A 27695-nucleotide genomic window follows, 5' to 3' on the forward strand; every position below is an offset into this window, starting at 1 on the left:
CTATGTTGATGCCTTTATTATCTTATAACATTACAATACTAAGGTGATTTGTTGTTGACATTTAGTGCATAAAACAACCACTTATACTCACAAATAATGTCAACATGATAAATACTAATATTTGCATTTTAAAGTAATATAATGCAAACATAACGAGCCATTAGAAACTTTTAACGTTAATGATACAGCATACTGCTGCAATTATGGTTGAGACCTCGTTTTTTGAAAAAAAGGTTCCGATGCACCAACGTTTTGCAACTGCATTGTCTTTAAATTAAATACAAAATAATGGGTACAACACATCCTTTTGTCTTAGAACTGTCATTTCATCAATAAATATATAAAAGAACAAAGACATTTTCAGTACAAGGTCTTATTGCAGAGCCTCTAGATTGATTTCTAGTGCCGCACACGGCAAGTTCAGGTCAAATCCCGTGATCACGTCGGGGTGAAGGACTCCTAGTTTTCCTACACTTTCTCCACGAACCAGAATATCTGCACAGCGACCAGGGAAGTATGTAGAGTCTGAAAGACATACAATATTCACAGCTTTTATCTTGTGAGTTCGGTAGTGTAACAATAAAAGGGCAATATGGTAGCGTGACTCTAATAGAACAATTACAGGAATTTAAGTGTTGTCTTGGATATTGTTTTTTGGAATTTCCTTTGCAAAAATTCAAGTTCCGCACATTTTGAAGTAAACAAATACACAACAACAATAACATATGGAACAAAAGATGTTTGTGAAACATTAATGACCCATTTTTCACCCTCAACTTTTCGCAACTTGTTCCAGTGAGCCTGACCTTAGATGGCTTAATTTAAAAATCGCGAAGGGTGATCATTCGTCATGATAAACAAGCTTTGCTTCAAACATATGATATTCTCACTGAGCCCATACCGTCTGTGGCCTGTATGCAGTATCCAGTGCCATCCTGGGCTGGAGGTACCAGCAGGAGCTGCATGATACGGTCCAACAGGCCATGAATGACCTCAAAACCAGACGATTTGTTGTAGTTCACAGCAACCAGGTGTCGCTCGTTTCTCGCACCCACATCTAGCAATCACAGTGTACAAATACTACAATTAGTAGATAATAAATGTGAGCTGCGCCCTGGGAAAGCCGCCCTTGATGCATACGCCTTAAGTATTATCTCAAATTAGTCTGTGCAGTTTGAACAGTCTTATCAAAGATGATACTTTCTGCTTTAATGGAAGCTTTTGTTTAAAGGAAGTCTCTTCTAAATTAAAATACAGTCTAGATGGAAAGGGTTGTTCCTGATTAGCCTGTGCTGATTGCACAGGCTAATCTGGAACAAAACGTTATGCACATGCATTAAGCCCTGTTTTCCCAGAAAGAAGCTCATATGTCCAAGACCATGCTCCAGATTTCAAAGATCTAACAACAAATTGAAGTTCAGTCCACAACAAATCTAGGTTGCTGACCAGGGCGTCCCTTGTTACATGACGTGAATGATGCCATGGCCATTGAAAGAATTACTTAAACTACTATTATCCTCATCTGTACATTTATAGTAATTTAAATTTGTGGTCTCTGTTTATTTAAAAGCCATTGCATGATTGTTTCAGTAAAGGTGAAAAGACGAAATAGTTTTCATGAAAATGTCATTCAATTGTCTGCGTTTTATCATAGTTATAACTGCTTGAAAAAAGGCCTAATTTGCATAAACCCAAAGAACTATGACTACATGAACACACCGACATGTGTCAATAAAGCATGAATGCCACCTCATTCCACTTTTGTCTTAAAACTCCACTTACGTCACAGATTAACTGTTTATGGCTAAATTTTACTTTGAACCTCTCTTTTAAGTTATATTATAAAAGCAACATGATGGCCCTGAAGCGCTCTCCAAGGTTCAAGGTGACATTGTGGAATACTTTTACACAGAGCCTTTTGACCAAGTTTCATCATATATTATGAACTTGAACAAATGAAGCAAGCAATTCTAGTTTTTTAGTCACAGCAACTCAAACTGTTAACCTTTCTTATCATCCTTCATGACGACATCTGAAATCTCGAATAGTTTCAGTGGCAGGGGCATGTTCTTGTTGTGGTACAGAGTCTTCAGTATCCCTGGCAACAGGGTCGTCCTAGCAACCTGGGGACACAAGGTATTCTTGACATAAGACATGGTGAGAAATTGCAGCTTTCCAAAGACTTTATTTATAGGTATGTACAATTGTTCTTTTCATTTCTGAGTTTCTTGCCTTTGCTTGCAAACAGTCTATGCATTACCAGCATTTGGATTTTTAATGTGCTAGAATTCATATAAGAGCTTTTTCGAATAATGGTAAAATAGTTATTATCTACAACAATTAAGTTATTATAAAAAGGTCATTTTTAGCAATAATTAGATTGTCCTCCCAGATATTACATATGAAAGTCTTTGTGTTTCATATTCATTTTGTGAGCCAACTGATTAAGAACATTTCAAACGGATTCTGGATTACGCTGTTCAAGTTTGAAGTTAGCATGAAAGGAAAAATATTACAAGTTTGCTAAAATTTTCAAACAGCTAAACAATTTTAACATTTTTCTTCAATTTTCCTGAACTTTCTGTGATGCCCGCACATTTTTCATATTTTCTGATTATCCTTACGGGGATTTTTTCTTTGAATTCCCTAATTTGCCTTGGTTTGAAAGTTCAAGGGGTTACAATGCATTTATTCACGGTTACAAACAACTCACCTGGAAGGAGAGGGTCTTAGGGTTGGCAATATGCACAGCGTTGGTGGTGGAAATGTCCTTCCTGAGCCTGTCTGCAATGTCATCCCGTGAACACTGTGAAACAATACAATCAATGAGGTTAAAAAAACATGTTGAACAACATACAGTTGTCTAGAATAAAAAAATTCATTCACCTGGGATATTGTAATCAATTGTACTCTAGAACTTGGAAACCTGCAGCAGACTCTTTTAAGTCAAAATTTAAACCATTGCTATCACTGAAAAACCTAATATGGAATTAGTTCAGTACTTCTTCATTTGACTGTTTCCCCCCCCATAGTTTTTTATTTTACTCCCCCTCCCAATCAGTAAAGAGCTTCATTATTTGACTGACCCCACTCCAATCTGGTTAATAATACAAAAATACCCCTGTGCACTGGCTTTGGACAGTGTACATAGCGGATCCTTACTAGCTGGTTTCCAGCAATTTCTCAGTCTCATCAGACAATTGCATCTAACAAAGGATAGGAATTTTTATGGTACACTCAGTCTAAAATATATATTTATGGATTTTGTTATATTTATTGTTGCATCAGGAATATTTGTTTGAGTCTTCGTTTAATCAAGAAATACTGATAATACTTGTGTAGTGTTCAGTTTTACACTGCAATCCGCTGTACTCCAAAACAACTTATGAACTGTTTGTCAATTTATAGTTCGTCTTTAGTACAAGAAACTATGTAATTCTAACAAATTAAATTATTATCAAATTTAATTACACTAAAAACAAGCAAATTCATTGAAATGATATGCCTCGCCAATTTTTTTTTTATGGATGGGTGGAAATTCAGTGATATGTAATATAACAAAAAATTATTAAGTGTAGGGTAATTGTTTTTACGCATTTCAAGTCTCCTCATTGCAGATATCCACCCATGAAGTTTCATATTGAAACTTTGTAGCGTATCTGAGGTATAGCCCCATAAAGATATGTCATACAAAAACAAAATGGACAATAACTCTTATAAAAGATGGTTATGGATCTTGAGCATGACCCTTTTTGACGATGCTGGAACAGCAGCGTCCAAGGTTTGATAACCAGTAAAAAAAATCTCCACAATGGCAACCTATGTAAAAGACTGATCCAGTCCGATTGAGATAACTCGATTTTTCAGTTACTTCCCTTAGCATTCGCCACTGCGTAGGAGATTGCTCGTTGATTTTCATTGATAACATTCTCCTAGCAGAGTTGTCGTTCGTGTTGATAAAGGTAAATATTAATAGAACAGCATATCCTGGGGAAACAGATTCATTAAGTGTATCAGAATGTTAATTTCAAATTAGTAATTTTACATCCATTTTATTTTTATGGACCAATGAAACAACTATATATTTTCTCTATTTTGTTTGATATTTGTTCTCGATTTAGTAAATAAATTGCGAATAAAAACATGTAAAATTAACTTTTTACGTGATCACAAAACTCAAGAATGCGAACGATTTCGAACCTGCAAATTGTAAACGCTGCACTGCTATGATATATATAGATAAAACAACATTGTTTTGCGTAATTGTCCGTCCCGCTAGCGCAGTGGTAAGGACGTTCGCTTTTTCACCTTAAAGACACCGGTTCGATTCCCGCTCCCGGCGCAATGTTATATTTTGTATGTTTTGTGGTCACCATTCCTGACAGTTGTTTTTTTCCGGAAAATCTCATCCCCCCGCAGCATTTGACCATATAAAAAATTAATAAGTATTTCAGTACAAAACAAATAGCTGGAAATTGCAGCTATCATTCAAAATTCGTCCCAACTGTCGTCAATCTAATCTTATTAGGTAGGAGTGCTGGACACACTCAGGGTCCCAACATTATGCAGCCTCAGCGCCGAGGTAACTCATTTCCTTTGAAAAACACAAATACACACACTGGGTGCAGCCTAGGCGCGTATAGACTCAAACAAGGCAACAAACTCAAGTGCGGGCACAATCATTAAAAATTTACATATTGAATACGATATTCTAACAGAAATTACACAACCACCTAAGTGTACATACCATGTTTGATATTTCGTTCGATTTTTAGATTTCAGCATATACATGTATAAGGTCATTTCGCTATTAATTAACTTATCCATATGTTCGTGGGCAAACTCGGATAGTCAAGTGCTCATACGATTGAGCTCACATGGTCCGGCTATGTGCTCATACCTACTTTCGAGAATCATCATGAATGTATTGCCATACTTAATGAACAAGAATGTGACCCGCCTCCCAGTTTCGCTCAATGGGTCAAGTACCCACGGGTACTACTTCCCCGTACCCCTAAACTTTTTTTTGTACCAAAAATGTTTCGTACGCCAATTTTTTTCGTACCAAATTTTTTTCGTACCCAAAATGTTCGTACCCAAATTTTTTATTGTACCCAAATGTTCGTATCAACATACACAATTGTGGTGATATAGATAAACTTAAATTGATGTTTTATATCCATCCTCTTCAAAAGCATGGTCACACCAGTACTGCCAGTACTTTGATTTCCATTGATTTCTACACATCCATGAAATTTCATGTTGAAATAAAGTATGGTTTCTGAGATAGTATGAAAATATTTTATTTGAAATAGTATGAAAAGTTACATTATACAAAATCAAAGAGCAATAACTCTTATTTGAGAAAGTGTTATCGTTCTTGTGAATGGCACTTCTCCTCATTTATATCTATACACACATGAATATTCATGTTGATATCTTTTACAGTTACTCTGATATAGCCCTGATAAGTTTTGTGACAAACAGATGGAAAACGCCAATGCTATAGCCCTCCGCCTTTGGCAGGGGATAATACATTATTACTTTCATTATGATATAGACTAATCACAGATTCACAAAATGTGCTTTGGCAACAACTTTCTGAAAACACTCCAAGTACCTAAAATTAACATAGTTTTGCCAAAGGGAGGTAAATACGGCTTAAAAACTTGAGCAAGGGAAAGCTCTGTAATAATTTGTAAAAACTACTTTATAAAACTTACCAACGCGAAAGTGAGGACCTCAGTGAATCCTGCTGCACAGATTTCTGCACGCATCAGATCGGTCAACTTGTTTAGCGGGAACTAACAACAGACATTCATACATGATTAAGATGTACTTTAATGCTTTTTAAGATTAGAGATTTGGTTGAAAATATTGATTACAAAAAATCGTAATATGGAGTTGATATTAAAATTCTTAAAATAACACATGAATATATAGAAGATATTTGTTGAATGCGGTGGATTATCAATTTTGATTCACGAGTATATCATAGAAAATATATATTTTCTATGTTCACAAATGTATTAAAATCGATATTCCACCTATCACCAATTAAATCTATATTGCACCGAATCCAACAAATTTTCATTTTATATTATGCTTTTTTTCCAAAGTTTATATAAATTGTTAAACTAAAGAATTTCGCCGGGATAATGACGTCATTTTGTAAAAAAAAAATGACTTCATTTCACAGTAAACAGTGAAAATTATAGATAATATTCACTGTTAATTTTCACTGTTTGAAACAGTGAAAATCTCAGTTTTAATTCACTGATATTTCTCTATAAACCACGGGAAAGCATAAAATAAATAAAAAATATTTTGTGAGCGATTGAGAAGCTGAAATAAATACATATGCAACAAGCCAATTTGTTGAATTGATATCCCCCGCCAATATGCTTCTAGACAGTCGTACCAAGTTTCAATAAAATCCGCCAAAGCACTTCCAAGATATGGCTCTGGACACACAAACAAAGTATTTTTTCAAGATACAAAGAGCCGTAACTCTGATATCATCAGATGGTGTACAATGCCATTTGGCGTGCATCATCCTATTATCCATATATATACTCATACCAAGTTTCAATGACATCCGCCAAAGCACTTCCAAGATATGGCTCCGGACGGACGGAAAGACGGATGAAGGGACAACGCCAAAACAATATCCCTCTGCCTATGGCGGGGGATAACAAGCATAAATATGAAACATGAAAATTAAATAAATTATAATAAGAATCTGTTTATAGTTTCACAAAATAAGTGTTCAATTACTTTACATTTATAATGACCAATGAAAAGACACATTTACTCGTACTTCATGCAGAAGCAAAACTTATTTAAAAGTATAACTGTGTTTCCCACCTGATTGGCGATGGTGTTGGTATTGGGTATGGTCCAGTCCAGGTTATTGAAGCCGTAGGCTATAGCCACGTCCTCCCAAATGTCACAGAAGTGGAGCACATGTAGGCCAGTTAAGAAACAAACACAACTGATATTTGGACACAAAAGTCATTCTCTTTAACTAAGCACTGGTCATTTTTTCATTCTGTTTGTGTGTAACAAAATTCTATATACTTTCTTTTAGAAAAATAAACAAGTTGGAAAAGAAGTTTGCAAAATATGAAAGCAATATGTCAAGGGACTGTGCAAGTCTGCAAGAATTGGATGAAAGTTATGGACTTTATCACATAAAAAAACTGAATTTTCATTTTTTTTCTCAAATTCAATGGGAGATAATTTTGGACTTATAACTCCGATATTGCTCATTTTCTATAGGGTTTGACTCATCATTCAGATAAAGACACTGTGCAAGTTGGACAATAATTGGATGAAAACTGTGGACTTTCTTGCGTAAACAAGCCTTATTTAACAATTTTCTCAACTTCAAGGGGAGCTAATTCTGGACTTTTTAGTCTGATGTAACCCATTTTCATTAGGGTTCGAGTCCTCATTAATATTAAGGCACTGAACAAGTTCTAAAGGAATCGGATGACAACTGTGGACTTTATCGCGTAAACAAGAAAAAGTCTAACACACGCACGCACACACGGACGGACGAAAACCACACCATCCCATAAGCCTTTCTGGCCTTTGGCCATAAGATCTTAAAATAAATGCCAATTTATTTTTAAGTGAAGTTGTCAATTTACATAGATGTGTAAATGCTTGTATTTGTATATGGCTCTTAAAACCGCAAAATTGTAACATATTTGAACTATAATCATCTCAATGTTATAGAGGAAAAAGTTATATGTCTTGTATTTAATATAATGTTAAGGTGTTGTAAAACAAGTGTAATAACAAAAATTAATTAAAATTGGGACACAATTAGGTGGCAGCATTATGCAAAAATGGGTCTTATGCCATATGCAGCCAGTATTGCTGCAGACCACTCTGCTCAATCCAGCAGTCTGGTCAGTAGCTGAGCTATCCTATATACAGTTATGGTTTCATTAACAGACAGTAAAGCTCCTGACCAGAAAGAACAAATGTGCATGCTCCTTTGGCAGTAAATGGCATGGGACCCATTTTTGATTGTTGCAGCTCAGACGAGAGGCTACAGTCTAAAGGGAACCATTTCCCCCTGCCCCCACTCTTTCCACAGCAAGGATATCAGCCCTTGTGGGTGGGACCTCAACCTTGACGTTCTTGCCTCCGTTGATGGCTTCTGACTCCATCCCCATACGGCTCAACAACTTCGCCATCGCTGCACCTGTGATACTGAAAACATTGTTTAACCCTTTGCATGCTGGGAAATTTGTCTTCTGCTAAAATGTCGTCTGCTGAATTTCTAAAATTAGCATTTTCTTCGATTTTTTTCAAAGAATACTATCAGAATAGCAAACAGTTTGGATCCTGATGAGACGCGACGTTCAGTGGCGTCTCATCTGGATCCAAACTGTTTGCAAAGGCCTTCAAAATTTGGTTCCCGCACTGAAAGGGTTAATAACTGAGCTTGATGCATGTGGGTAAAGTGTCATCTCAGATTAGCCGGTGCAATCTTTAACTGGATTTTGGTTTAGATCAGACTTCCTTTAAATATGGAATACCATACACACATGCATTAAGCCCAGTTTATCCAGATATAAGCTTATGTCATTTATTTTCTTACAAACTTAATAAAATATATAAGGGAATTTTTAATGAAGGTCTCAAGACTGTATACTGTTTGAGGCCATTTCTAAAACATGTATACATATTTTACACTGTCGTTGCATGAATATTTGAATTTGTTATATGCATTTTTAAAGTTGAAGCCAAACAATTGATGATCTGTAGGGTAATAAATCATTGAAAAAGCTGTTATTTAAATATTGATTATGTATAGTTATTTTGGTAATAGCATGCTCATTTCACAAGATTTGAATACCAGGAGTCAAACCACACAGGGCTTGAAACTGTCAGGGGTCAAATGAAAGTTCAAGGGTCAACAAATTTAATACTTAAGTCTGGATATTTTTGTTTTCCAGTATTTGTTCAATGCTCAACAAATGCTGTGTTTTATGAAATTTAGTAAATATTGGTTCACTAACAACCATTTTGTGTAATATAAAATACATTTTACATTAGTTGCATGATGACATTTTTATAAAATGATGCAAATCATAAGGAGTCAAAAATGACAAAATGCTTGCATTGAACATCACAATTCTGCTTTACCGGTATTTGAAATCCCTGACATTTACATATGCATGAACCAATATCCTACTACATTGACTATCATCAATGACTGCTAAAAATTTGCATTTGCATTTGACATAAATATTAAAGATTTACTAAAATGTTGTCTCTAGACCCACTTGATTCCAATCTTCTTGTTCACATCCGAGACATCTATTGTTTCAAATCTGTAAGGCAGCTCCTGAAGAATGGGGTAAAAAAAGTGTAAGTAAGTCATTAAAAAAGTTTGTTGATAATTTTATAAATCCAACACCAGCAAAAATAGAAACATGATATTATGTTGATAAAATAGCATGTGTATTCTAAAAGCAACACAAACCTTTAAGTAAATTAAGACATATTTTGCAAAATACCCAGTGAAATAAAAGCAATGTTGAATCACAATGTCTCACATTTAATAAAGGAACATCTTAAGCTTTAGATAACTGCATACCCAAAATATTTTTATTTGATGCAGCCAATATAAGCATAATAAATGCATGAATCCATTTAATAAATGATCTATTGATAAATGCTTGGATCAATTTAGTACATAAATGGATCTATTAAATTAATGTACGGATCTATTAAATAATGTAAACTTTGTACAGTTTAATTTGATATTCATAGTATAAGTGAAAATACTCTTATCTGATTGCTTATGTAAGGGGGAATACTCCTCCAGTCTTGTGGTGAATGCAAGGGAGACAATTGTTAGAGTTGAGGAACACATGTTTGTGGGAAAATAGATACCAGAAAACTCATCAGTAATTTATTAGATTTAACTAATAAATGCATCATCTGTTTAATTAACACATGGATCTATTTAATAAACGCATGGATCTATTTAATAAATGTATGGATCTATTTAATAAATGTATGGATCTGTTTAATAAATGCATGGGTCAATTTAATAAATATATGAATCTATTAAATAAATGCATGGATCTATTTAATAAATGCATGGATCTATTAAATAAATGTATGGATCTATTTAATAAATGCATGGATCTATTTAATAAATGTATGGATCTATTTAATAAATGCATGGATTTATTTAATAATTTCTTGAATGCATGGATCTTTTTAATAAATGCACGGATCTTTTAATAAATGCATTGATCTATCTAATAAATGCATGAATCTATTAAATAAATGCATGGTTCTATATAATAAATGCATGGATTTATTTCATCTGCCTATATGTTGATTTTACAATAAGTAATAGACGAGACCCAATACAAAGTATTGCCAAGTGTAGATAATATACAGCTCTGCAATGTTTCCAACGTCAATAACAAATTGCTGACATTTAAATGAAGAATGGTGTAGATTTTTTTTTAATACCTAACATTTGAAAGAGCTAGAATATGGCAATTTAAACAATTAATTTATTGTCAAGATAAATCGCAAAAAAACTGCACGGTTAATTATAGACCGTGAATGTTTACTCACAGGGTAGACCAGAGTGGTGCCGTCTGGCTGTATCACCTCTGCCTGTTCTATCCTGAAACACGCACACACAACATGCTGAGAATGTTGGGGTTTAAGGCTCTGCCAGGTTTAAGCCGCATTTAATATGAACAAATCGATGCATTTTTTTTTTCAACATAGCTACCAAAAACAAACACAAAACATGGCTATGCCTCTAATTCAGGTTATTTGCATTTTACTAGTTTACGCATTTTTAGATGTCAAACCATCTGATTTCTACTACTTGAATAAATCTTCCTTACACACCATAACAGCTGACTATCACTACTTGGTAAAAAATCTTCCTTACACACCATAACAGCTGATAACCGTTATAATTCAAAGTAAAGCAATGTAATGTAAACACTGTTGTAGGACGTACACAAATGGCTGTTCACAGTATTGGCCAAACATTGTGACTACGGTGTCCAGGACTATCCTCGCCTTGGTAAGGTCTGTAGCAGTGCACTCAATGAACACATTACGGGTATTCAGGGTGATCTTAGAATGTTCACCTGGAACACACAAACATATTTCAGCCACCACCTAGGAAAACAGGGTTTAATGGATGTGCATAAAGTGCCATCAGTCTACAAAGGTTAATCCTGGACAAAAATTTGCGCCTTAACAGGATATTTGCTAATAAGAGACTTCCATCAAACACTATACTATATAAGCGGAAAGTGTTGTACCTGATTATCCTATGAGGACTGCACAGGCTAATTCAGGGACGACACTTTACACACAAGCATTATGCCCAGTTTTACCAGTGTGGATCATTTGTAAATTTGTGCCATCTGAATATGGTATTTAAATAATCCAAGTAGTTGTTATTAAAGACTAATAAGAGGACTTCCAAATGGTAAGTATGAGTGACATGGTTACCAGCCAAAAGAAGGAGAAATCAAACCACTGGCCTTCAAAAATACAAACACAGAAATTCAGAACTTGACCCATTTAGAGTTCGTGGATAAGACAGAGTTGTTGTCTTAGTTTCATACAAGTCTTAAGGTCCGTATCCAAAACAACTGCTTGATTTTCAGATCAACAAGTTGTTATATATTAAACGCTTCAAACAGCTCATTCAGTGAGTGTGTGTATTTTTAAATTTTGAGGTCTTGCCACCCATGCGGCTGCGTTAAGTGAGGACTGCAATATCCAGCCATTTGATTTTACTGCAAGACATTTGTTGAAATTTGGTGTAGTCTTTTGCTGTGGGTGGAATCTGGAGTACATAGGGAAAACTTACCATTGATGATTGGAGGCATGGACAGGACGACACCATTGGCATCATAGATGACTGAGTACAGTACCTCGGGGAAACTTACCATTGATGAATGGAGGCATGGACAGTACGACACCGTTGGCATCATAGATGACTGAGTACAGTACCTTGGGGAAACTTACCATTGATGATTGGAGGCATGGACAGTACGACACCGTTGGCATCATAGATGACTGGGTACACTGGCTTGTCCTGGATGATTGGTAGATAGGGCTTCAAGTGGCTGTCAACCTGAAGACAGCGATATAAACATATTTAGTGAAGAATTCAAGGGAAAATTTCACATTTGCAGGTGGGGTGAATCATTTTCAGGACATAATTCTTTCATGTAAATACCTTTTTGTTTTTTTTTCTCAAAACATTCAACTTACAACTGACATATTCTGTTCTTCTTTACTTCAGGATTTTGAAATAACAATCCACATATTTTGTTCGCTGTAATTTACAGGAAAAATGCAACAAGTAACAAGAGCCTTGCGGGTGCAGACCGCTCATCTATTTTCTTTTTAAAGGTGAAGGGACTCTCATTTTCAATCACAAAGGAGGGAGGAGTGGAGTGAAGAGGGGTGTATAGTGTGGGGTTGTGGACATTAATTACATTATCTTCCAAAAAAGCGAAAAAAAAAAAAAAAAAAAAAAAAAAATTCGGGGGGGGGGGGGGGGGGGGGGGGGGGTTTGGGTGCGATGGTTGGACGGTATTTCAAACATAACAGTTTTAAAAAAAAAAATGGGAGGGGGGGGGGGTATAGTGTGAGGGTGTGGTGGTAATTTGTGAGATGATCTTAAAAAAAAAAAAAAAAAAAAAAAAAAAAAAAAAATGGGGGGGGGGGGGGGGGTGGGGGGGGGGTGGGGTATAGTGTGAGGGTGTGGTGGTCATTTGTGAGATGATCTTAAAAAAAAAAAAAAAAAAAAAAAAAATAGGGGGGGGGGGAGGGGGGAGGGGGGGGGGGAGGGCACGGGGGATGGTTTGGGTGGAGTCTATTGTGGTATGTCAGGTAAGATTAGTTTCATCAAAGTATCAATCAAATCTACAGTGTTGTCATTATGATTGTAAACAAAGGATTATTTTGGAATAGTAACCGATTCGGCCGGGGGTCAAGGTCCAGGGCAAGGCCCTGGTAGGGGGGTCAGGGGACGAAGCCCCCCGACTGCAAACGAATTCTAGACATTTTAGGGACAAAATACTGCTATTCTCAGAGCATAAAATGTTAAAATGAGGGTTAGAAAGAATAGACAATTTTAAGATTTTCACATTTTTAGTATAATGTACAATGTAAAAACATGTTATATTGATAGATTATTGCATGTTCCAATTCTATCCATTACCCGATAATCCAGTATTATTACGATTTCTTTTTATCAAAACCAAATTATGGCCAATATAGATGATGAATGTCTTCCGCCTTTTAACGCAAGTGCATATATAAATTGAATTGTGGGATTGGGGAATTCCCATTGAACATGCTTGAATCACGTGACGCGATTTGAGAGCATTGAGAACCCTTTATATTTAGTAATTATGACAAGTCAACGACTCAATCTAAACTGTTACATGTACCTCCTTTCAGAAAAGTTTGAGAAAGTGAAAGTGAATTTCCGAGAATAAAAATGCGTCTTTCTTTAAATTTTACTGAGTACTTTTCATTCAGGATCGTGATATAACTTGTCAGGTCATTCATGCATCTAGACCTATATGTATGCATAGTTTGGCAATTTCAAAACACGTTATTTACCTACTTATTACATTATGTGTTATGACCCTTTGTATATAAAATTCATTATTTATTTGAAGTATTTTCAAATGTGTATACTTAAATGTGTTATCTGAAATTATTTTCAGATTTCATTATTCACGGAAAATTAAGAAAATTCTAGCAACAGAGACACATTTCTCGTGTGTTTCATGTACAGATGAAAATCATGCCAAAATTAGACTTCATGTATTACATCACGTCTTTCTTCCTTGGAGAAAGCGTGGACTTTAATATTTAGATGCTGAATAACAACTTCGTAGGGCAGAGGTCGCTAATATCTTTTATTTTTGTAGAAAATCGAAGAGCATTTTTTAATTTGTGGAAACCGTTTCTCTCACTAAAAAAACTAGTTAATTACGCTCTACAGTGCTACATTCGTTGAGCTAAGGTCAGTAATAATATGTGAAATGTACAGCTATTTGATACAGTTTCACGTGGGGTTGGCGTTTATTCTGGCGTGTATTCGGCTGCCTGAGCGCTGATTGGTTGACGTGCTTACCAAGAAGAATTTGATTGACAGCTGGAAAAATCAATATTGGCCACTCGCTGAGAAATTCATTGAGAACAGTAGCTCTCAGGCGAAGTTAATGGACTGACTGAATGACCGGGCATCGCTCTACTATACTACAGTATTCCTCGTCAATTATTGTCGGTTTGCGTGGTCAAAACTTCCGATCACAATTTTAAAGATTCGGGAAAAACAACCGATTTTCTGGCGATTTTAACCGATGAATTCGATCGGCAATCGGTTAATAATGACAACCCTGAATCTAATCATAAATAAAGAAGTTATGGCAATTTTAGCAAAATTTAATAATTTGACCTTGAGAGTCAAGGTCATTCAAAGGTCAAAGTAAAATTCAAGTTGCCAGGTACAGTAACCTCATGATAGCATGTAAGTATTTGAAGTTTGAAAGCAATAGCCTTGATACTTAAGAAGTAAAGTGGATCGAAACACAAAATTTAACCATTATATTAAAATTACTAAGTCAAAAAAGGGCCATAATTCCGTAACAATGACAACCAGAGTTATGCAACTTGTCCTTTTACTGTACCCTTATGATAGTTTGTGAGTGTTCCAAGTATGAAAGCAATATCTATGATACTTTAGGGGTAAAATGGACCAAAACATAAATCTTAACCAAATTTTCAATTTTCTAAGTATAAAGGGCCCATAATTCCGTCCAAATGCCAGTCAGAGTTACATAACTTTGCCTGCACGGTCCCCTTATGATAGTTAGTAAGTGTTGCAAGTATGAAAGCAATAGCTTTGATGCTTAAGGAATAAAATGGACCTAAACACAAAACTTAACCAAAATTGTCAATTTTCTAAGTATAAAAAGGGCACATAATTCTGTCAAAATGCATGCCAGAGTTATCTAACTTTGCCTGCCCAGTCCCCTCATGATAGTAAGTAAGTGTACCAAGTTTGAATGCAATAGCATTGATACTTACTGAGAAAAGTGGAACTAAACGCAAAACTTAACCAAAATTTTCAATTTTTTAAGTATAAAAAGGGCACATAATTCTGTCAAAATGCACGCCAGAGTTATCTAACTTTGCCTGCCCAGTCCCCTCATGATAGTAAGTAAGTGTACCAAGTTTGAATGCAATAGCATTGATACTTTCTGAGAAAAGTGGACCTAAACGCAAAACTTAACCGGACGCCGACGCCAACGCCAACGCCAACGCCAACGCCGACGCCGACGCCAAGGTGATGACAATAGCTCATAATTTTTTTTCAAAAAATAGATGAGCTAAAAATAACTTAAGTTGTTATGGAACCAAACAATAAAACCATATAAACCATAATTTAGACATTTTAAGATCAATTGGCTTTAAAAATGTTGAGTCAGGGGCATTGCTGACTTTATTTATTGTTTGCAGTTAAAACAATATTCAGGGTTTTACAAGATTCTGGCCATTCAGTTAATTGCTGGGATGAATGTTGAGAACAGTAAGCAACAACTCTGCAAGACGATTGTTGAACACTTTAATTTTTTTATCTGCTTACTGAGTACAGCTCCATGAGTTCTGATGCAGTGTATTCTCTGGTCTGGTTAAGGGCCTTGAACTTGATATCGGCTGGGGGCTTGGCATCATAAACGAACGGGCTCTGGACTGTATCTAGGTCATGGGTTCCTATAGCAACCAGTGTGCGTCTCCTGTAAAAACCAGCAGGGTTTTACATTCATGTCAAATTTCAGGGGTCCCTAGGACTCAAGTTTATAATTTTCAGGGGTCCTGTCCATAAAAATGGGGGTCCCAATATAACTTAGTGATATATTCGTAGTTTATCACTCCTGTCATTCACATGTGTATGTTCCTTTATTCATGGCAAGTATTGTTTGATTTTTTTTGCTGTGAATTTGTTGTTTTAAGCATACTACAATGGAAACATGATACTGTAGCAGCGAGTGTACTATGCTTAAATATGCTGGCTGTGTCAAAGTCAATTAGTCAAAAGTATATTAAGTATTTATGTAAACAATAGCCGAGATTTAACACACACCTATAAAATTAAAGATTGTATTTATTTTTATAGTTTAATCTTGCTTGCCAGATAATAAGCTATCATAACCTCAGTAAGCTTTTCTTTCAAACGGACATAAATAGCTCACATTTACGCAATATAACGTCAATTAGGGACTTTGCACCTAGTAACAGTAGTCCATATAAACGGACTCCCAGAACCTTTGATAATTTTTGCTATGGCGGCTCTGGGAGTCCATATGCACTCGTTCATACACATGGTTGCAGTTCAGCGTACGGAATCCGTGCGCTTCACTAAACAGAGTTACAGACGTCGTTCGAGACAAATTGAGGAAAATAATGAATAAACTTCATAACCATTTACCTGAATGGAAACCAACAGATGTTATCTTTTGCATGCATGCGATAAAAACACGACGATGTTTCAACACACTTTTCTCACTGACATTGTTATGTTAAAATTTGAAACAGTGTATTCTGTATTGAATACCACATCGTTATCGACTTTTTGGCTCCAACACATAATGCGACGTACAAAATATTGGTGTAATGCAACCTGACCAATATTTTGTCAATTTTCCAATACGGCGGATACAGCGTACAAAACAAAACCTTAGTCAATACAAATCAATTATTTCTTGCTTTAACGGTACCATTTGGATGAGTTTGTGGTTTAGCTAGGTAAATTTTTATAAGCTCTTGCAGTTTCAGTGTTCATTAACCTTTGAATTGTTGATAACATTTTGCACCCATGGACAAGAGAGAGCGCATTGCAACTCTCAGCCTAAGCTGAGAGTTGAATTATTGCAACTACTAGTAACAGCAGGTGCGGGGTAACACGATTGGTTGATAAAAAATCGAGAAAACTAGTACATTCTTCTAGAAAATTATGTACTGCAGTTGTCTTTCAGAATTTCTTGTTGATAATACGAGAACAAATATGTCAAAATGATTGTGCGCCCCATGGGACGCAAATAAAAAATATGACTGTTCCTGACTGGCATTTTATGCGTATTTGACAAATTGACACAGAATATTGTGTCCCGTAAAACCCTGCACCAGTCATTAATTAATCATAATAAACTGACTTGTACAGCAAACAAGGTTTATTAGACCTTTAATAATTCAAGGGCTGTAACTAAAAAAATCTTGGGGCAATCAAGGGCTGTTACTCAAAAGTGCTTGAGGCAATTAAGGGCTGTAATTCAAAAGTGCTTAAGGCAACCTGGCTGATTATAAACTAAGTCATTTTTTATGCCAAGTCACATTATCAGAAAGTAGAACGTTATTGAGAATTAAGCTGTGTGAGTTAGAGAACAGATGATTTGACCTGTTTTCCTGTAATTCAAGGGCCATCATTCAAACAGGGTTTAAATTTTATTGCTGGTTATCAAACATGCCTGATATATTATGCCAACAAACATGATCACCAAGTTTCATGATAATAAGATTTAAAATGTTTGAGTTTATGAGCAATCATTGTTCTTTAAGGAACCAACCTATCCGACGGACCATTCCATATGACTGTTCCCGTTAAATACCCTGTTGTTTAAAAGGGCGTTAAAATATAAACGCAATTTGATGAAATAATTCTTATTTTACGAGTTTAATAACAAATGAGGCATAAAGATGTTAGCAACTATTAGGGTTGTAATACTAAAAACAGAGAAAAAAACAAAAATTGTAGCAAACTTTCTTGAGACTGAGTGTCATGTTTAAAACTAAATTATTGTGAGAAATGAACATGTAATCAATATGGACTTGATTAAATGACCTCAACACAAAATATTGTCTGAATGCTTCGTTAACATATCCTAGTGTTTCTTCACTAGATGTAATAGCACGTCTAGCTGAAATTCATACCGACATATATTCTGGTGTAACTTGTCCTGCAGATCTATGAAACTTTTATAACTTTCCTCCGTGAACTTGATATTCCTCAGAACTGCCGCCACTGCAAATGGTCGCACTTGAGCAGTCTGAAAAAATAAGGTAGCCCGAGTCCAAAGAGTTCTATTTCATTGCCTATACAAACTTGAAGGCCAGGGTCCGAAGAGTTCTATTTCATTGCCTATACAAACTTGATAGCCAGAGTCCGAAGAGTTCTATTTCATTGCCTATACAAACTTGATAGCCAGAGTGCTAAGAGTTCTATTTCATTGCCTATACAAACTTGATAGCCAGAGTGCGAAGAGTTCTATTTCATTGCCTATACAAACTTGATAGCCAGAGTGCGAAGTTCTATTTCATTGCCTATACAAACTTGATAGCCAGAGTCCGAAGAGTTCTATTTCATTGCCTATACAAACTTGATAGCCAGAGTCCGAAGAGTTCTATTTCATTGCCTATACAAACTTGATAGCCAGAGTCCGAAGAGTTCTATTTCATTGCCTATACAAACTTGATAGCCAGAGTCCGAAGAGTTCTATTTCATTGCCTATACAAACTTGATAGCCAGAGTCCGAAGAGTTCTATTTCATTGCCTATACAAACTTGATAGCCAGAGTCCAAAGAGTTCTATTTCATTGCCTATACAAACTTGATAGCCAGAGTCCGAAGAGTTCTATTTCATTGTCTATACAAACTTGATAGCCAGAGTCCGAAGAGTTCTATTTCATTGCCTATACAAACTTGATAGCCAGAGTCCCAAGAGTTCTATTTCATTGCTTATACAAACTTGATTATGATACATTGTCACTGAGAGATGAATTGGTAAAATCATCTTCCTTTAGCAACTGTTTAAGTTTCTGCTAAATTCTAAGTCATATAACAGCTTTCTAGCAACTTAAATTTGAATAGTTCAGGCATTACGTACCACTTTGTGCTTGGAGCCAATAAATACTTAAGATCTGTATAACACAATCTTGAAAATTGTGGATGCTGTTTTTTGGAAAGCACTAAGAAGGTGTTATTATTGTCAATGATCATGTATTTTAATAAACATTTATAGAGTTTAAATTAAGCAACATAAGAGGGCTATTAGCATGCTTTTTAGCCTTTCTTGTTCATTGGAAATGCACAAATGTTTACTCACAGCTGGCAGAATTTTCAACTGCTGTCGTTTTCCTGACGCTGGGGGAACAGACTTGTATCTGGGTGCTTTCAGTCTGCAATAATCAAAAACGTAACATATTACAACCACTTATTACTAATTACTTTGAAAACATAAATATTTGTTGTCATGAAATTACCTCGAAATTTAAAAAATGACAACTTTTTTCTGTAAAAGGAGCGTCTATCGAGGAGAAGCTATCCAGTAGAATTTAAAATGTTATTTTCAAGAAATGTGTTGTGAATCTTAGAAACTTCATTTTTCATGTGTTTTGGTCAAAAGGGGTGCAGTAACACATTAAGTATCCCATTCTCAACTGACATTCAAGAAATAAACAACTGTTATGAAAACATGGTATTTCACTAATGATGGATAGGGTTCAACTACAAAGTGTCAAATTTGAGAAAAAACACAAGTTGAAAACAATAAGCCATTAACAATCATTTGTAATTTATTTTTAAGCAGGACACCACAAAATCATTACTTAAATGCTAACTTTGAACATGAAAAGAGTTTAAAATGCACATAAATCTATTGTGAGCTTTACTGAAACAAATACCATTGAATGTACATCACTTTTCAATGGGCAGACACATGGTTTATGTCAAGCGACTGTGTCAGTATTATTTTGAAGCCTTGATTTGGGGTGTAAAAAGATAATTATCACATTTGAAATACAAATTGCATTTATTTATGGTAAAGTTAAAACAAGATGTGTTTGTGAAACACAATGTCCCCCTATATGATGTTTGACCTTGAAGGATGACCTTGACCTTGTGAAGGATGACCTTGACCTTTCACCACTCAAAATGTGCAGCTCCATGAGATACACATGCATGCCAAATATCAAGTTGCTATCTTCAATATTGCAAAAGTATTCATAAAATAAGTGATTTGGGCCACATATATTTGACCTCTGACCTTGAAGGATGACCTTGACCTTTCACCACTCAAAATGTGCAGCTCCATGAGATGCACATGCATGCCAAATATCAAGTTGCTATCTTCAATATTGCAAAAGTATTTATAAAATAAGAGATTTGGGCCACATATATTTGACCTCTGACCTTGAAGGATGACCATGACCTTTCACCACTCAAAATGTGCAGCTCCACGAGATACACATGCATGCCAAATATCAAATTGCTATCTTCAATATTGCAAAAGTATTCATAAAAATCGTGATTTTGGCCACATATATTTGACCTCTGACCTTGAAGGATGACCTTGACCTTGTACTTTCACCACTCAAAATGTGCAGCTTCATGAGATACACATGCATGCCAAATATGAAGTTGCCATCTTCAATATAACAAAAGTTATTGCAAAATGTTAAAGTTGGCGCAAACAGACCAACAGACAGACCAACAGACAGGGCAAAAACAATATGTCCCCCACTATCGTCATAAAAAAGAGAAACTAAAATTTACTGTTGTTGATAAAACTTTTCATTTATATAGTGTATATTAAGGTAAACATCCTAGAAAACTTCACCATAGAACACAAATTGGCTGGTCCTAAAGTAATCTAGACAATATATTGTTTGTTGGACTCTTAAATTTGTTCAAACTACAATTATCGTCGAAAATTAGTGACACACAAATAATAATGGTTTTACAGTATTATGATGGACCAACTTGCCATGCATTATTAATAAATTGTTAAATTAGATGTTTTTCACATGCAAATTCACGAATCTTTCTGTAAACTAATCATAATATGAAGTGGTCATAATTTGTTTTGCTTTACTATGCAACAAGAACATTGTTAAGTTTTGGTTTTACAAGGAAAACTAAACAAAAGAAAAGTTCTTGACACAATGAATAGCATGTTCAGTTTTATTTTGTCTGCACTCAGGAGAGAAACAGTGCTTTGACTGACTGGACATCGGAACCTACTTTTCCAAGAACACCAGCAGTGCTCTTCCAATGCCTTCAATGCAGAGCAGGTCATATCTGAAAATGTAAAATTAGAAAGGTCTTTTAATACACAGAAATGACAAAAGTGCCAAGATGGCAGTGGATTTGCTTGCCTAAGTTTACTGCTAAAAAATGTCAATATGCTTATGAGCAGGAAAGGGTTAAAGACACTATTTAGTAGCGGAAGAATTTCATACAACAAAAGAAATAATATGAAATACTTTGGCAGATTTTCCACAGAAATACAATGTACACGTCTGAAATGATTACCTGTTGGCAGGCACTTCTATTTTGAACTGTTCCTGTCCTGGTTCACCCTGACCATCCTCCTCCTCCTGAAGTAATTAAGTATCAGCCATGTTCTTAGACATCTAGGCTTCACGCATGTGCGTAAAGTGTCATCCCTGATTAGCCTATGCAGTCAGTATTGTCTAATAAGGGACAACACTTTCCGCCCAAACTGGATTTTTTGTATAGAAAGACTTCCTTTAATTGAACAATTCAATACTAGAGTAAAGTGTAGCCCTGAATAGCCTGTGTGGACTGCAAAGGTAATCTGGTAGGCCACTTTAACCCTTTCAGTGCGGGAACCGAATTTTGAAGGACTTTGCAAACAGTTTGGACCCAGATGAGACGCCACAGAACGTGGCGTCTCATCAGGATCCAAACTGTTTGCTATTCTGATAGTATTCTTTGAAAAAAATAGAAGAAAATGCTAATTTTAGAAATTCTGCAGACAACATTTCAGCAGACGACAAATTTCCCAGCATGCAAAGGGTTAAGGATTTGCATGAAGCCCAGTTTCCCCAGAATGAGGCTCATACCACAAGACACTAATGAACTTATAACACATGTGATTCACAAGATACATGACAGTAAACAGTAAATTAGTGGGATATAAATTCATCTACATAACCAGGTATTCAACCTAGCAGAACATTATTATTCATGCATAAAAGTCAGTGTCAGACTAATGTATGATTTGTGCTGGATATAATTTAACTTTTATTATTATTTGCAACTAAATATATATCACGTACCGCTACTTCAGCTTCAAGGCCAAAATCGAAACATAGATTGTCAAACTCTTCAAATGCTGCAATGAAAATATCATTTGTATATTTAAACAGGAAAGGAAATTAAGTGTAGATGATAACAGTTTTTTGACAACCCTTTTAGGAAGTTCTTTATTAATGCTTTCAGCTTTTAAATGTACATAGGTACAGCTCAAAGTTGTTTCACTCAAATAAGTGTTTTTCCTCGCCACTTTGGGACTGGTAACGGTCAAATTGGGTAAATTAACATAATTATCATCGGAATTGGGAAATGTATTTATTACGTTGAATACTTGAGATCAGTGATGCTAGATTGGTCATTGTCGACTTGGGAACTATTTAAATGAACCCAGAGTACGTAAAATATACTGAAACGTACCTTGGAATTCTAATGCTTAATTGGTCGTTGTAGTTTTTTTATTCAAATTGATAATGTTCATATTTATGTGAATATTCTGTAAAATGGCCTCTATATTACTGTACCTCCTGCTCAAATAAGCAAGTTGAGTTAGTTATTTTTCAAAGAGAATTTTGTTTTGTATTCTGCAGGGCATTTTACATCATGGGCAGGCCTTGAAGAATCAACTCGACCGCTCGCAATGCGAGTGAAGTTGACGGTCGGGCGAATAAAGTTTGTTAAATACTCGACCGACCGGGCGAGTGCTGTTCCTCAAGTTGAGAAATATAAATTCAGTTCAGTTCAGAACTCCTGCCACATCGATACAAATTGCAATTTTTTTTTCGAATGAACAAAAAAAAGTTAAGTACACAAAGAAACTGCACTTTCGTTTTGACAATGAAAAATGATGTCACAGGCACAGTAAAAATAATTCTCGAAATTGGCTGCGCTCTTTTCATAGGTGTCAGTGCTCTATAGCTAATTTTTTTGTCTGAAATATTAAAACTCAGCATAGAAATGGGTTCTATTTTGAAATATCTGAAAGGTGGTGGAGACAGGGAACTGAAAGAAAGGTCATCAAAACGAGAAGCGAAAGTACGGAGAAAAGGAAACAGGTGCAGAAAACATAAGGAAAGCAAATATAATCCATCAGATAATGTAGTTAATTTGTTTGCAGTTTAATGTCACTATGTTACGTAGGTTAAAAAGGTTCTGGTTGATCATAACTATAAATATAGATATATATTATTTTAAATGCAGGGCGAATAGATTGAAATGAAGGGCGAGTGAATTGTCAACCTACTCGCCCTGCAGGGCAAGTGGCTCTGGAAAAATTCTTCAGGGCCTGATGGGATTTGGGGCAGGAATACAACTCGGGTTCAGTCTTAACTGGCTGGGTATGTGTTAGTATATATTATCCGTACCTGGGGCACATTTAAGTACTCGACTTACATTAAAGTAAACTTAAAGAGTATCACTTTCTCTCATCGTATCGCCCCTCCTCATCGTATCGTCACGTAATGAAAATCGATAAGAATCAAGGCTCGCGCTTATCCGAAGTTGTCCGAATACGGTTCGTTTATTGCAAGCAGACGTATTTTGCCTTTTAACATTGAAATCATGCGTAAAAAACAGGTATAACACATTTAATCGTATTAAAAACACTGGAGTTTCAAAAAATATTTCGCAATTATCACTCTAAAATGTTTTAATTCCCAATATTTACCGTCTACTTCTGCGAATCTTTTTGCATCCTAGGCTAACCTTGACATTGCCTGTTCACCGCATGCAGATGCTTTATGTATACGATAGTTCAGTAGCTGTAATCTACCGCTTCAAATACACCACATTCACGTCCAAAAATTAACGCTCAAATTGCCTTTGTAATTTTACTCTCATTTATTATGACGTGACCATAAATCCAAAAATATCTAAATTGTTTTTGAGAAAAGTGTGTGCATGAGTAGGGTTAGTGACTAAACTTGTGTGAGTTAGGGAGCGACTGGGCGATTGAGTGAGTGTCTGGGCGAGTGATTGAGTGACTGGACGAGTGAGTGAGTGACTGGGCCAGTGAGTGAGTGACTTGGCGATTGAGTGAGTGACTGGGCGAGTGAGTGAGTGACTGGGCGAGTGAGTGATTGGGCGAGTGAGTGAGTGACTAGGCGATTGAGTGAGTGACTGGGCGAGTGAGTGAGTGACTGGGCGATTGAGTGAGTGACTGGGCGAGTGAGTGAGTGACTGGGCGAGTGAGTGAGTGGGCGAGTGAGTGAGTGACTAGGCGATTGAGTGAGTGACTAGGCGAGTGAGTGAGTGACTGGGCGAGTGAGTGAGTGACTGGGCGATTGAGTGAATGACTGGGCGAGTGAGTGAGTGACTGGGCGAGTGAGTGAGTGACTGGGCGAGTGAGTGAGTAACTGGGCGAGTGAGTGAGTGACTGGACGAGTGAGTGAGTGACTGGGCGAGTGAGTGAGTGAGTGACTAGGCGAGTGAGTGAGTGAATACAAAATACACATTTTAAAGATAAAATTTTCCTTTCAGGAAAAGCCCAATAGGTTTTTAATGAATAAAATAAAGAGGCGTCAATATGATATCGAGTCATTGAACCTCGCGTATAAAGCAGTCCACGAGAAAGGCGTTAAAGTTAAAACGACAGCCAGAATGTTTGGTGTTCCCCGTACAACGCTTAGAGATAGGGTGTCTGGCCATGTGAATCACGATAAAGCAGTAGTTGGCGGGGCCCCTATTTTGAGTCTCGATGAGGAGCGGGTACTTGTTGATTACGTGGAAACACTAGCGCAGCTTGGGTACGGACTCACCAATGAGAGGCTAAAAACACTGGCAGGCGACCTGGTCTTCTCGTTTGGAAGAAAAAAGAACAACAAACCAATGAGCAACAATTGGCTTTACGGATTTCTTCACAGATGGGAACACCAAATCGCTTCGCTTTCTGCTAAGAGGCTGGAGAGTACACGGGCCAAGTCAGCAACGCCGCAAGCTGTTGACATCTACTTTAAAAATCTACTCAACACATTGACAACGTACAATCTCCTAGACAAACCACACTTAATCTTCAATATGGACGAAACCGGCATAACCCCAGAACACAGACCTCCAAACATTATTGCTCCCGTTGGTGTCAAAGCACAGACCATAACTTCACCACGTTCCACCACAACGACCATAATTGGATGCGCAAATGCCATTGGAAATGCACTCCCGCCGTTCTTCATATTCAAGGGGAAGCGATTCGATCCTGCATTAATGAGCGGCGCATCAGCGGGAGCATACTGCACAATGTCCGAATCCGGCTGGATAAATGGAACGATATTTAAGGAATTTCTCCAAAACCACTTTCTTCCACACGTCGGCAACATGAACGCCAATCCCAATCAACATGCATTGTTGATTTACGACGGACATGCTTCACATGTTTCGATAGACACCATTGAATGGGCCAAGAGCCATAACGTAGTTCTGTTTGTGCTACCTGCTCATACCTCCCATCTTCTCCAGCCGTTGGATGTAGGCGTTTTTGGACCCTTCAAAACGTACTACAATGCGGAATGCGCATCGTTTTTGACAAAAAACATGGGGCAGCAAATTACTAGGTATGAACTTTGCGCACTAGCTAGTAAAGCCTACCTAAAGTCAATGACACCCGCAAACATACAGTCGGCTTTCCGAAAGTCGGGCATTTTCCCCTATGCAAATGATGTTGTGCCAAAACAAAAACTATTCCCTTGTGAAAGCTTTCGCGAAAAGGACCCAATCGGAAAAGTGAAGGCTTTAAAAGGCGGAGAAGAAGCAGTGAAGCTGTTCATGGAACAACACATCAAAACATCGCAGGACCTTTGTTCTATCAACAAAGCATGTCCGATGTGTAAATGTTCATGTCGCATGAAGAAAGATGAACAAAAGGATGGGACGGTGAAGAAGCCGTCATCTGGTGGAAAAGAAATAACAAATGACGTGTTTCATTCGGAACTTAAACAATATCAAAAACATCGGGACAACAAATTGAAAAAAAATAATGAAAGCCAAGACACCTTGAATGCCATACAAACTCGTGAAATTCAGATGCCATCAACAAGTGGGATAAATCCCATTCGAAATGAATTTCATGATCTGTCTGACTCAGATGAAGAATTGGACGATGACATTCCGTGCTGTATGTGCAACCAGATCACACCGCCTACACTACGCAATCAACCTTGTCTGAAGATTGTAAATTGGGCCCAGTGCGACAAGTGCGATGGTTGGGTGCATCTTGCATTCTGCACTTCAGTTCGGGTCGTGAGGCGGAATAGTCAATTCTTTTGTCCAAAATGTCAAGACGATTTGTGAAATTAACCTTTACCGTTGGAAAACATTGACTTAAATAGTTAATTGTTGGTTTAATTGTTCATTTGTTATTGGTTACAATTGTGTATTGAATTGCGTATTTTATGTTTAAATACGCTTTCTGTTACAAATTGATTATATATACTTAAAAAAACTACTTGATATCCTAAACCGAGTTACTTCTTTTAACTTTTTCGTTGCCCCTGTAACGTTCAGAAGTTGTACTTCACTTTGCGAACTGAATTGTAGCATGAACTCTTGCCCTTTCCAATAATAAATAGCAACCAATCACGAGTGGCGATACAATGAGAAAGCGCTCGAATGACATGGAGCAGCAGAGGGAGGTAAGTCTGGTTAATGTAAACCGATACCGTTTATATTTTTGTTCGGTCTTTCACCTCGAATTGACAGCTTACATGATAATCAACAAAACAAATACAAAATCAATGTATTAATTATTAACTTTAAGCCCGCTTAACCCGTTATGAGTAATAAGAGGGTCGATACAACGGATGAACATGCTACCTGGGTAACAATAAAGTAGCACCTGAGCTGGCAATGACCCATCGAAGATCAGTTATTGTAATTATTTCAGTATTACTTAAGTTCGTCTATCAAAGAGATTTTTTAACAGATAATGTTTATACATTTTACAATACCGTACTGAGGTTAGACTTTTTTTAGACTCTAAACTTTCACAGGAAAATAAGTTCGGTCCAGATGGGTTGTTGAACATGTTGAAAGTTTGTAACTTACTGTATTTTTTCCCAAGAATATGGAACAGTTCTGACGTATTTACTGCGACGGTCGGCATCTCGAGCTTATCAACGTTAAGAAACGTGCAACAAATGTAAGAAACCTTTTTGAGCGATGAAATAACAATCTGTTCTAAAATGATGAAATTCTGACACACTACATCATTGTTTCCGCCGGGTTGAACTATCGGTCTCCTATTGAAGAGGATTCGGCCTTGGGTAAAACCCATCCCATACAAACATCAAAGCGCTAAATAGATAAATGTGATAACTAAATGTCGCGTTTCTCCCTGATCTATGTTATCATTTTTTTTACAAACATACATTATAATATAGAATTTATCGTTTTTTTTTAAGTTTCCAGCATCTGTTGAATGAGTTGCACGGTGTGCATGCAATGGTTACTGGAGGTTTCGGCGAAACCTCAGTTCGGCGAATTGATTATAAATAGTAGGTGTTAAACCGGTTCGGCGAAATGATTTATAGTTGATTACGCCTCTACGT

General features: G+C 36.5%; 1 protein-coding gene across 1 annotated transcript; it reads right to left on the reverse strand.

The window, feature by feature from the left end:
- On the reverse strand, positions 1–27400 carry LOC127882364 (phenylalanine--tRNA ligase beta subunit-like). Its single transcript, XM_052430955.1, has 18 exons — positions 27193–27400; positions 22182–22237; positions 21412–21476; positions 21121–21177; positions 19205–19277; positions 18034–18149; positions 15692–15842; positions 12046–12154; positions 11021–11153; positions 10621–10672; positions 9306–9367; positions 8118–8226; positions 6868–6966; positions 5724–5804; positions 2714–2806; positions 2006–2123; positions 902–1057; positions 1–525 (listed from the first exon to the last, which is right to left on the reverse strand). Exons 1-18 carry the CDS (start codon positions 27248–27250, stop codon positions 374–376), a joined length of 1740 nt encoding a protein of 579 aa, XP_052286915.1. The 5' UTR covers positions 27251–27400; the 3' UTR covers positions 1–373.
- Between the last annotated feature and the right edge of the window lie 295 nt (positions 27401–27695).

This window comes from Dreissena polymorpha, chromosome 5 (assembly GCF_020536995.1).
Source record: "Dreissena polymorpha isolate Duluth1 chromosome 5, UMN_Dpol_1.0, whole genome shotgun sequence".
Classification (NCBI taxonomy): Eukaryota; Metazoa; Mollusca; class Bivalvia; order Myida; family Dreissenidae; genus Dreissena; species Dreissena polymorpha.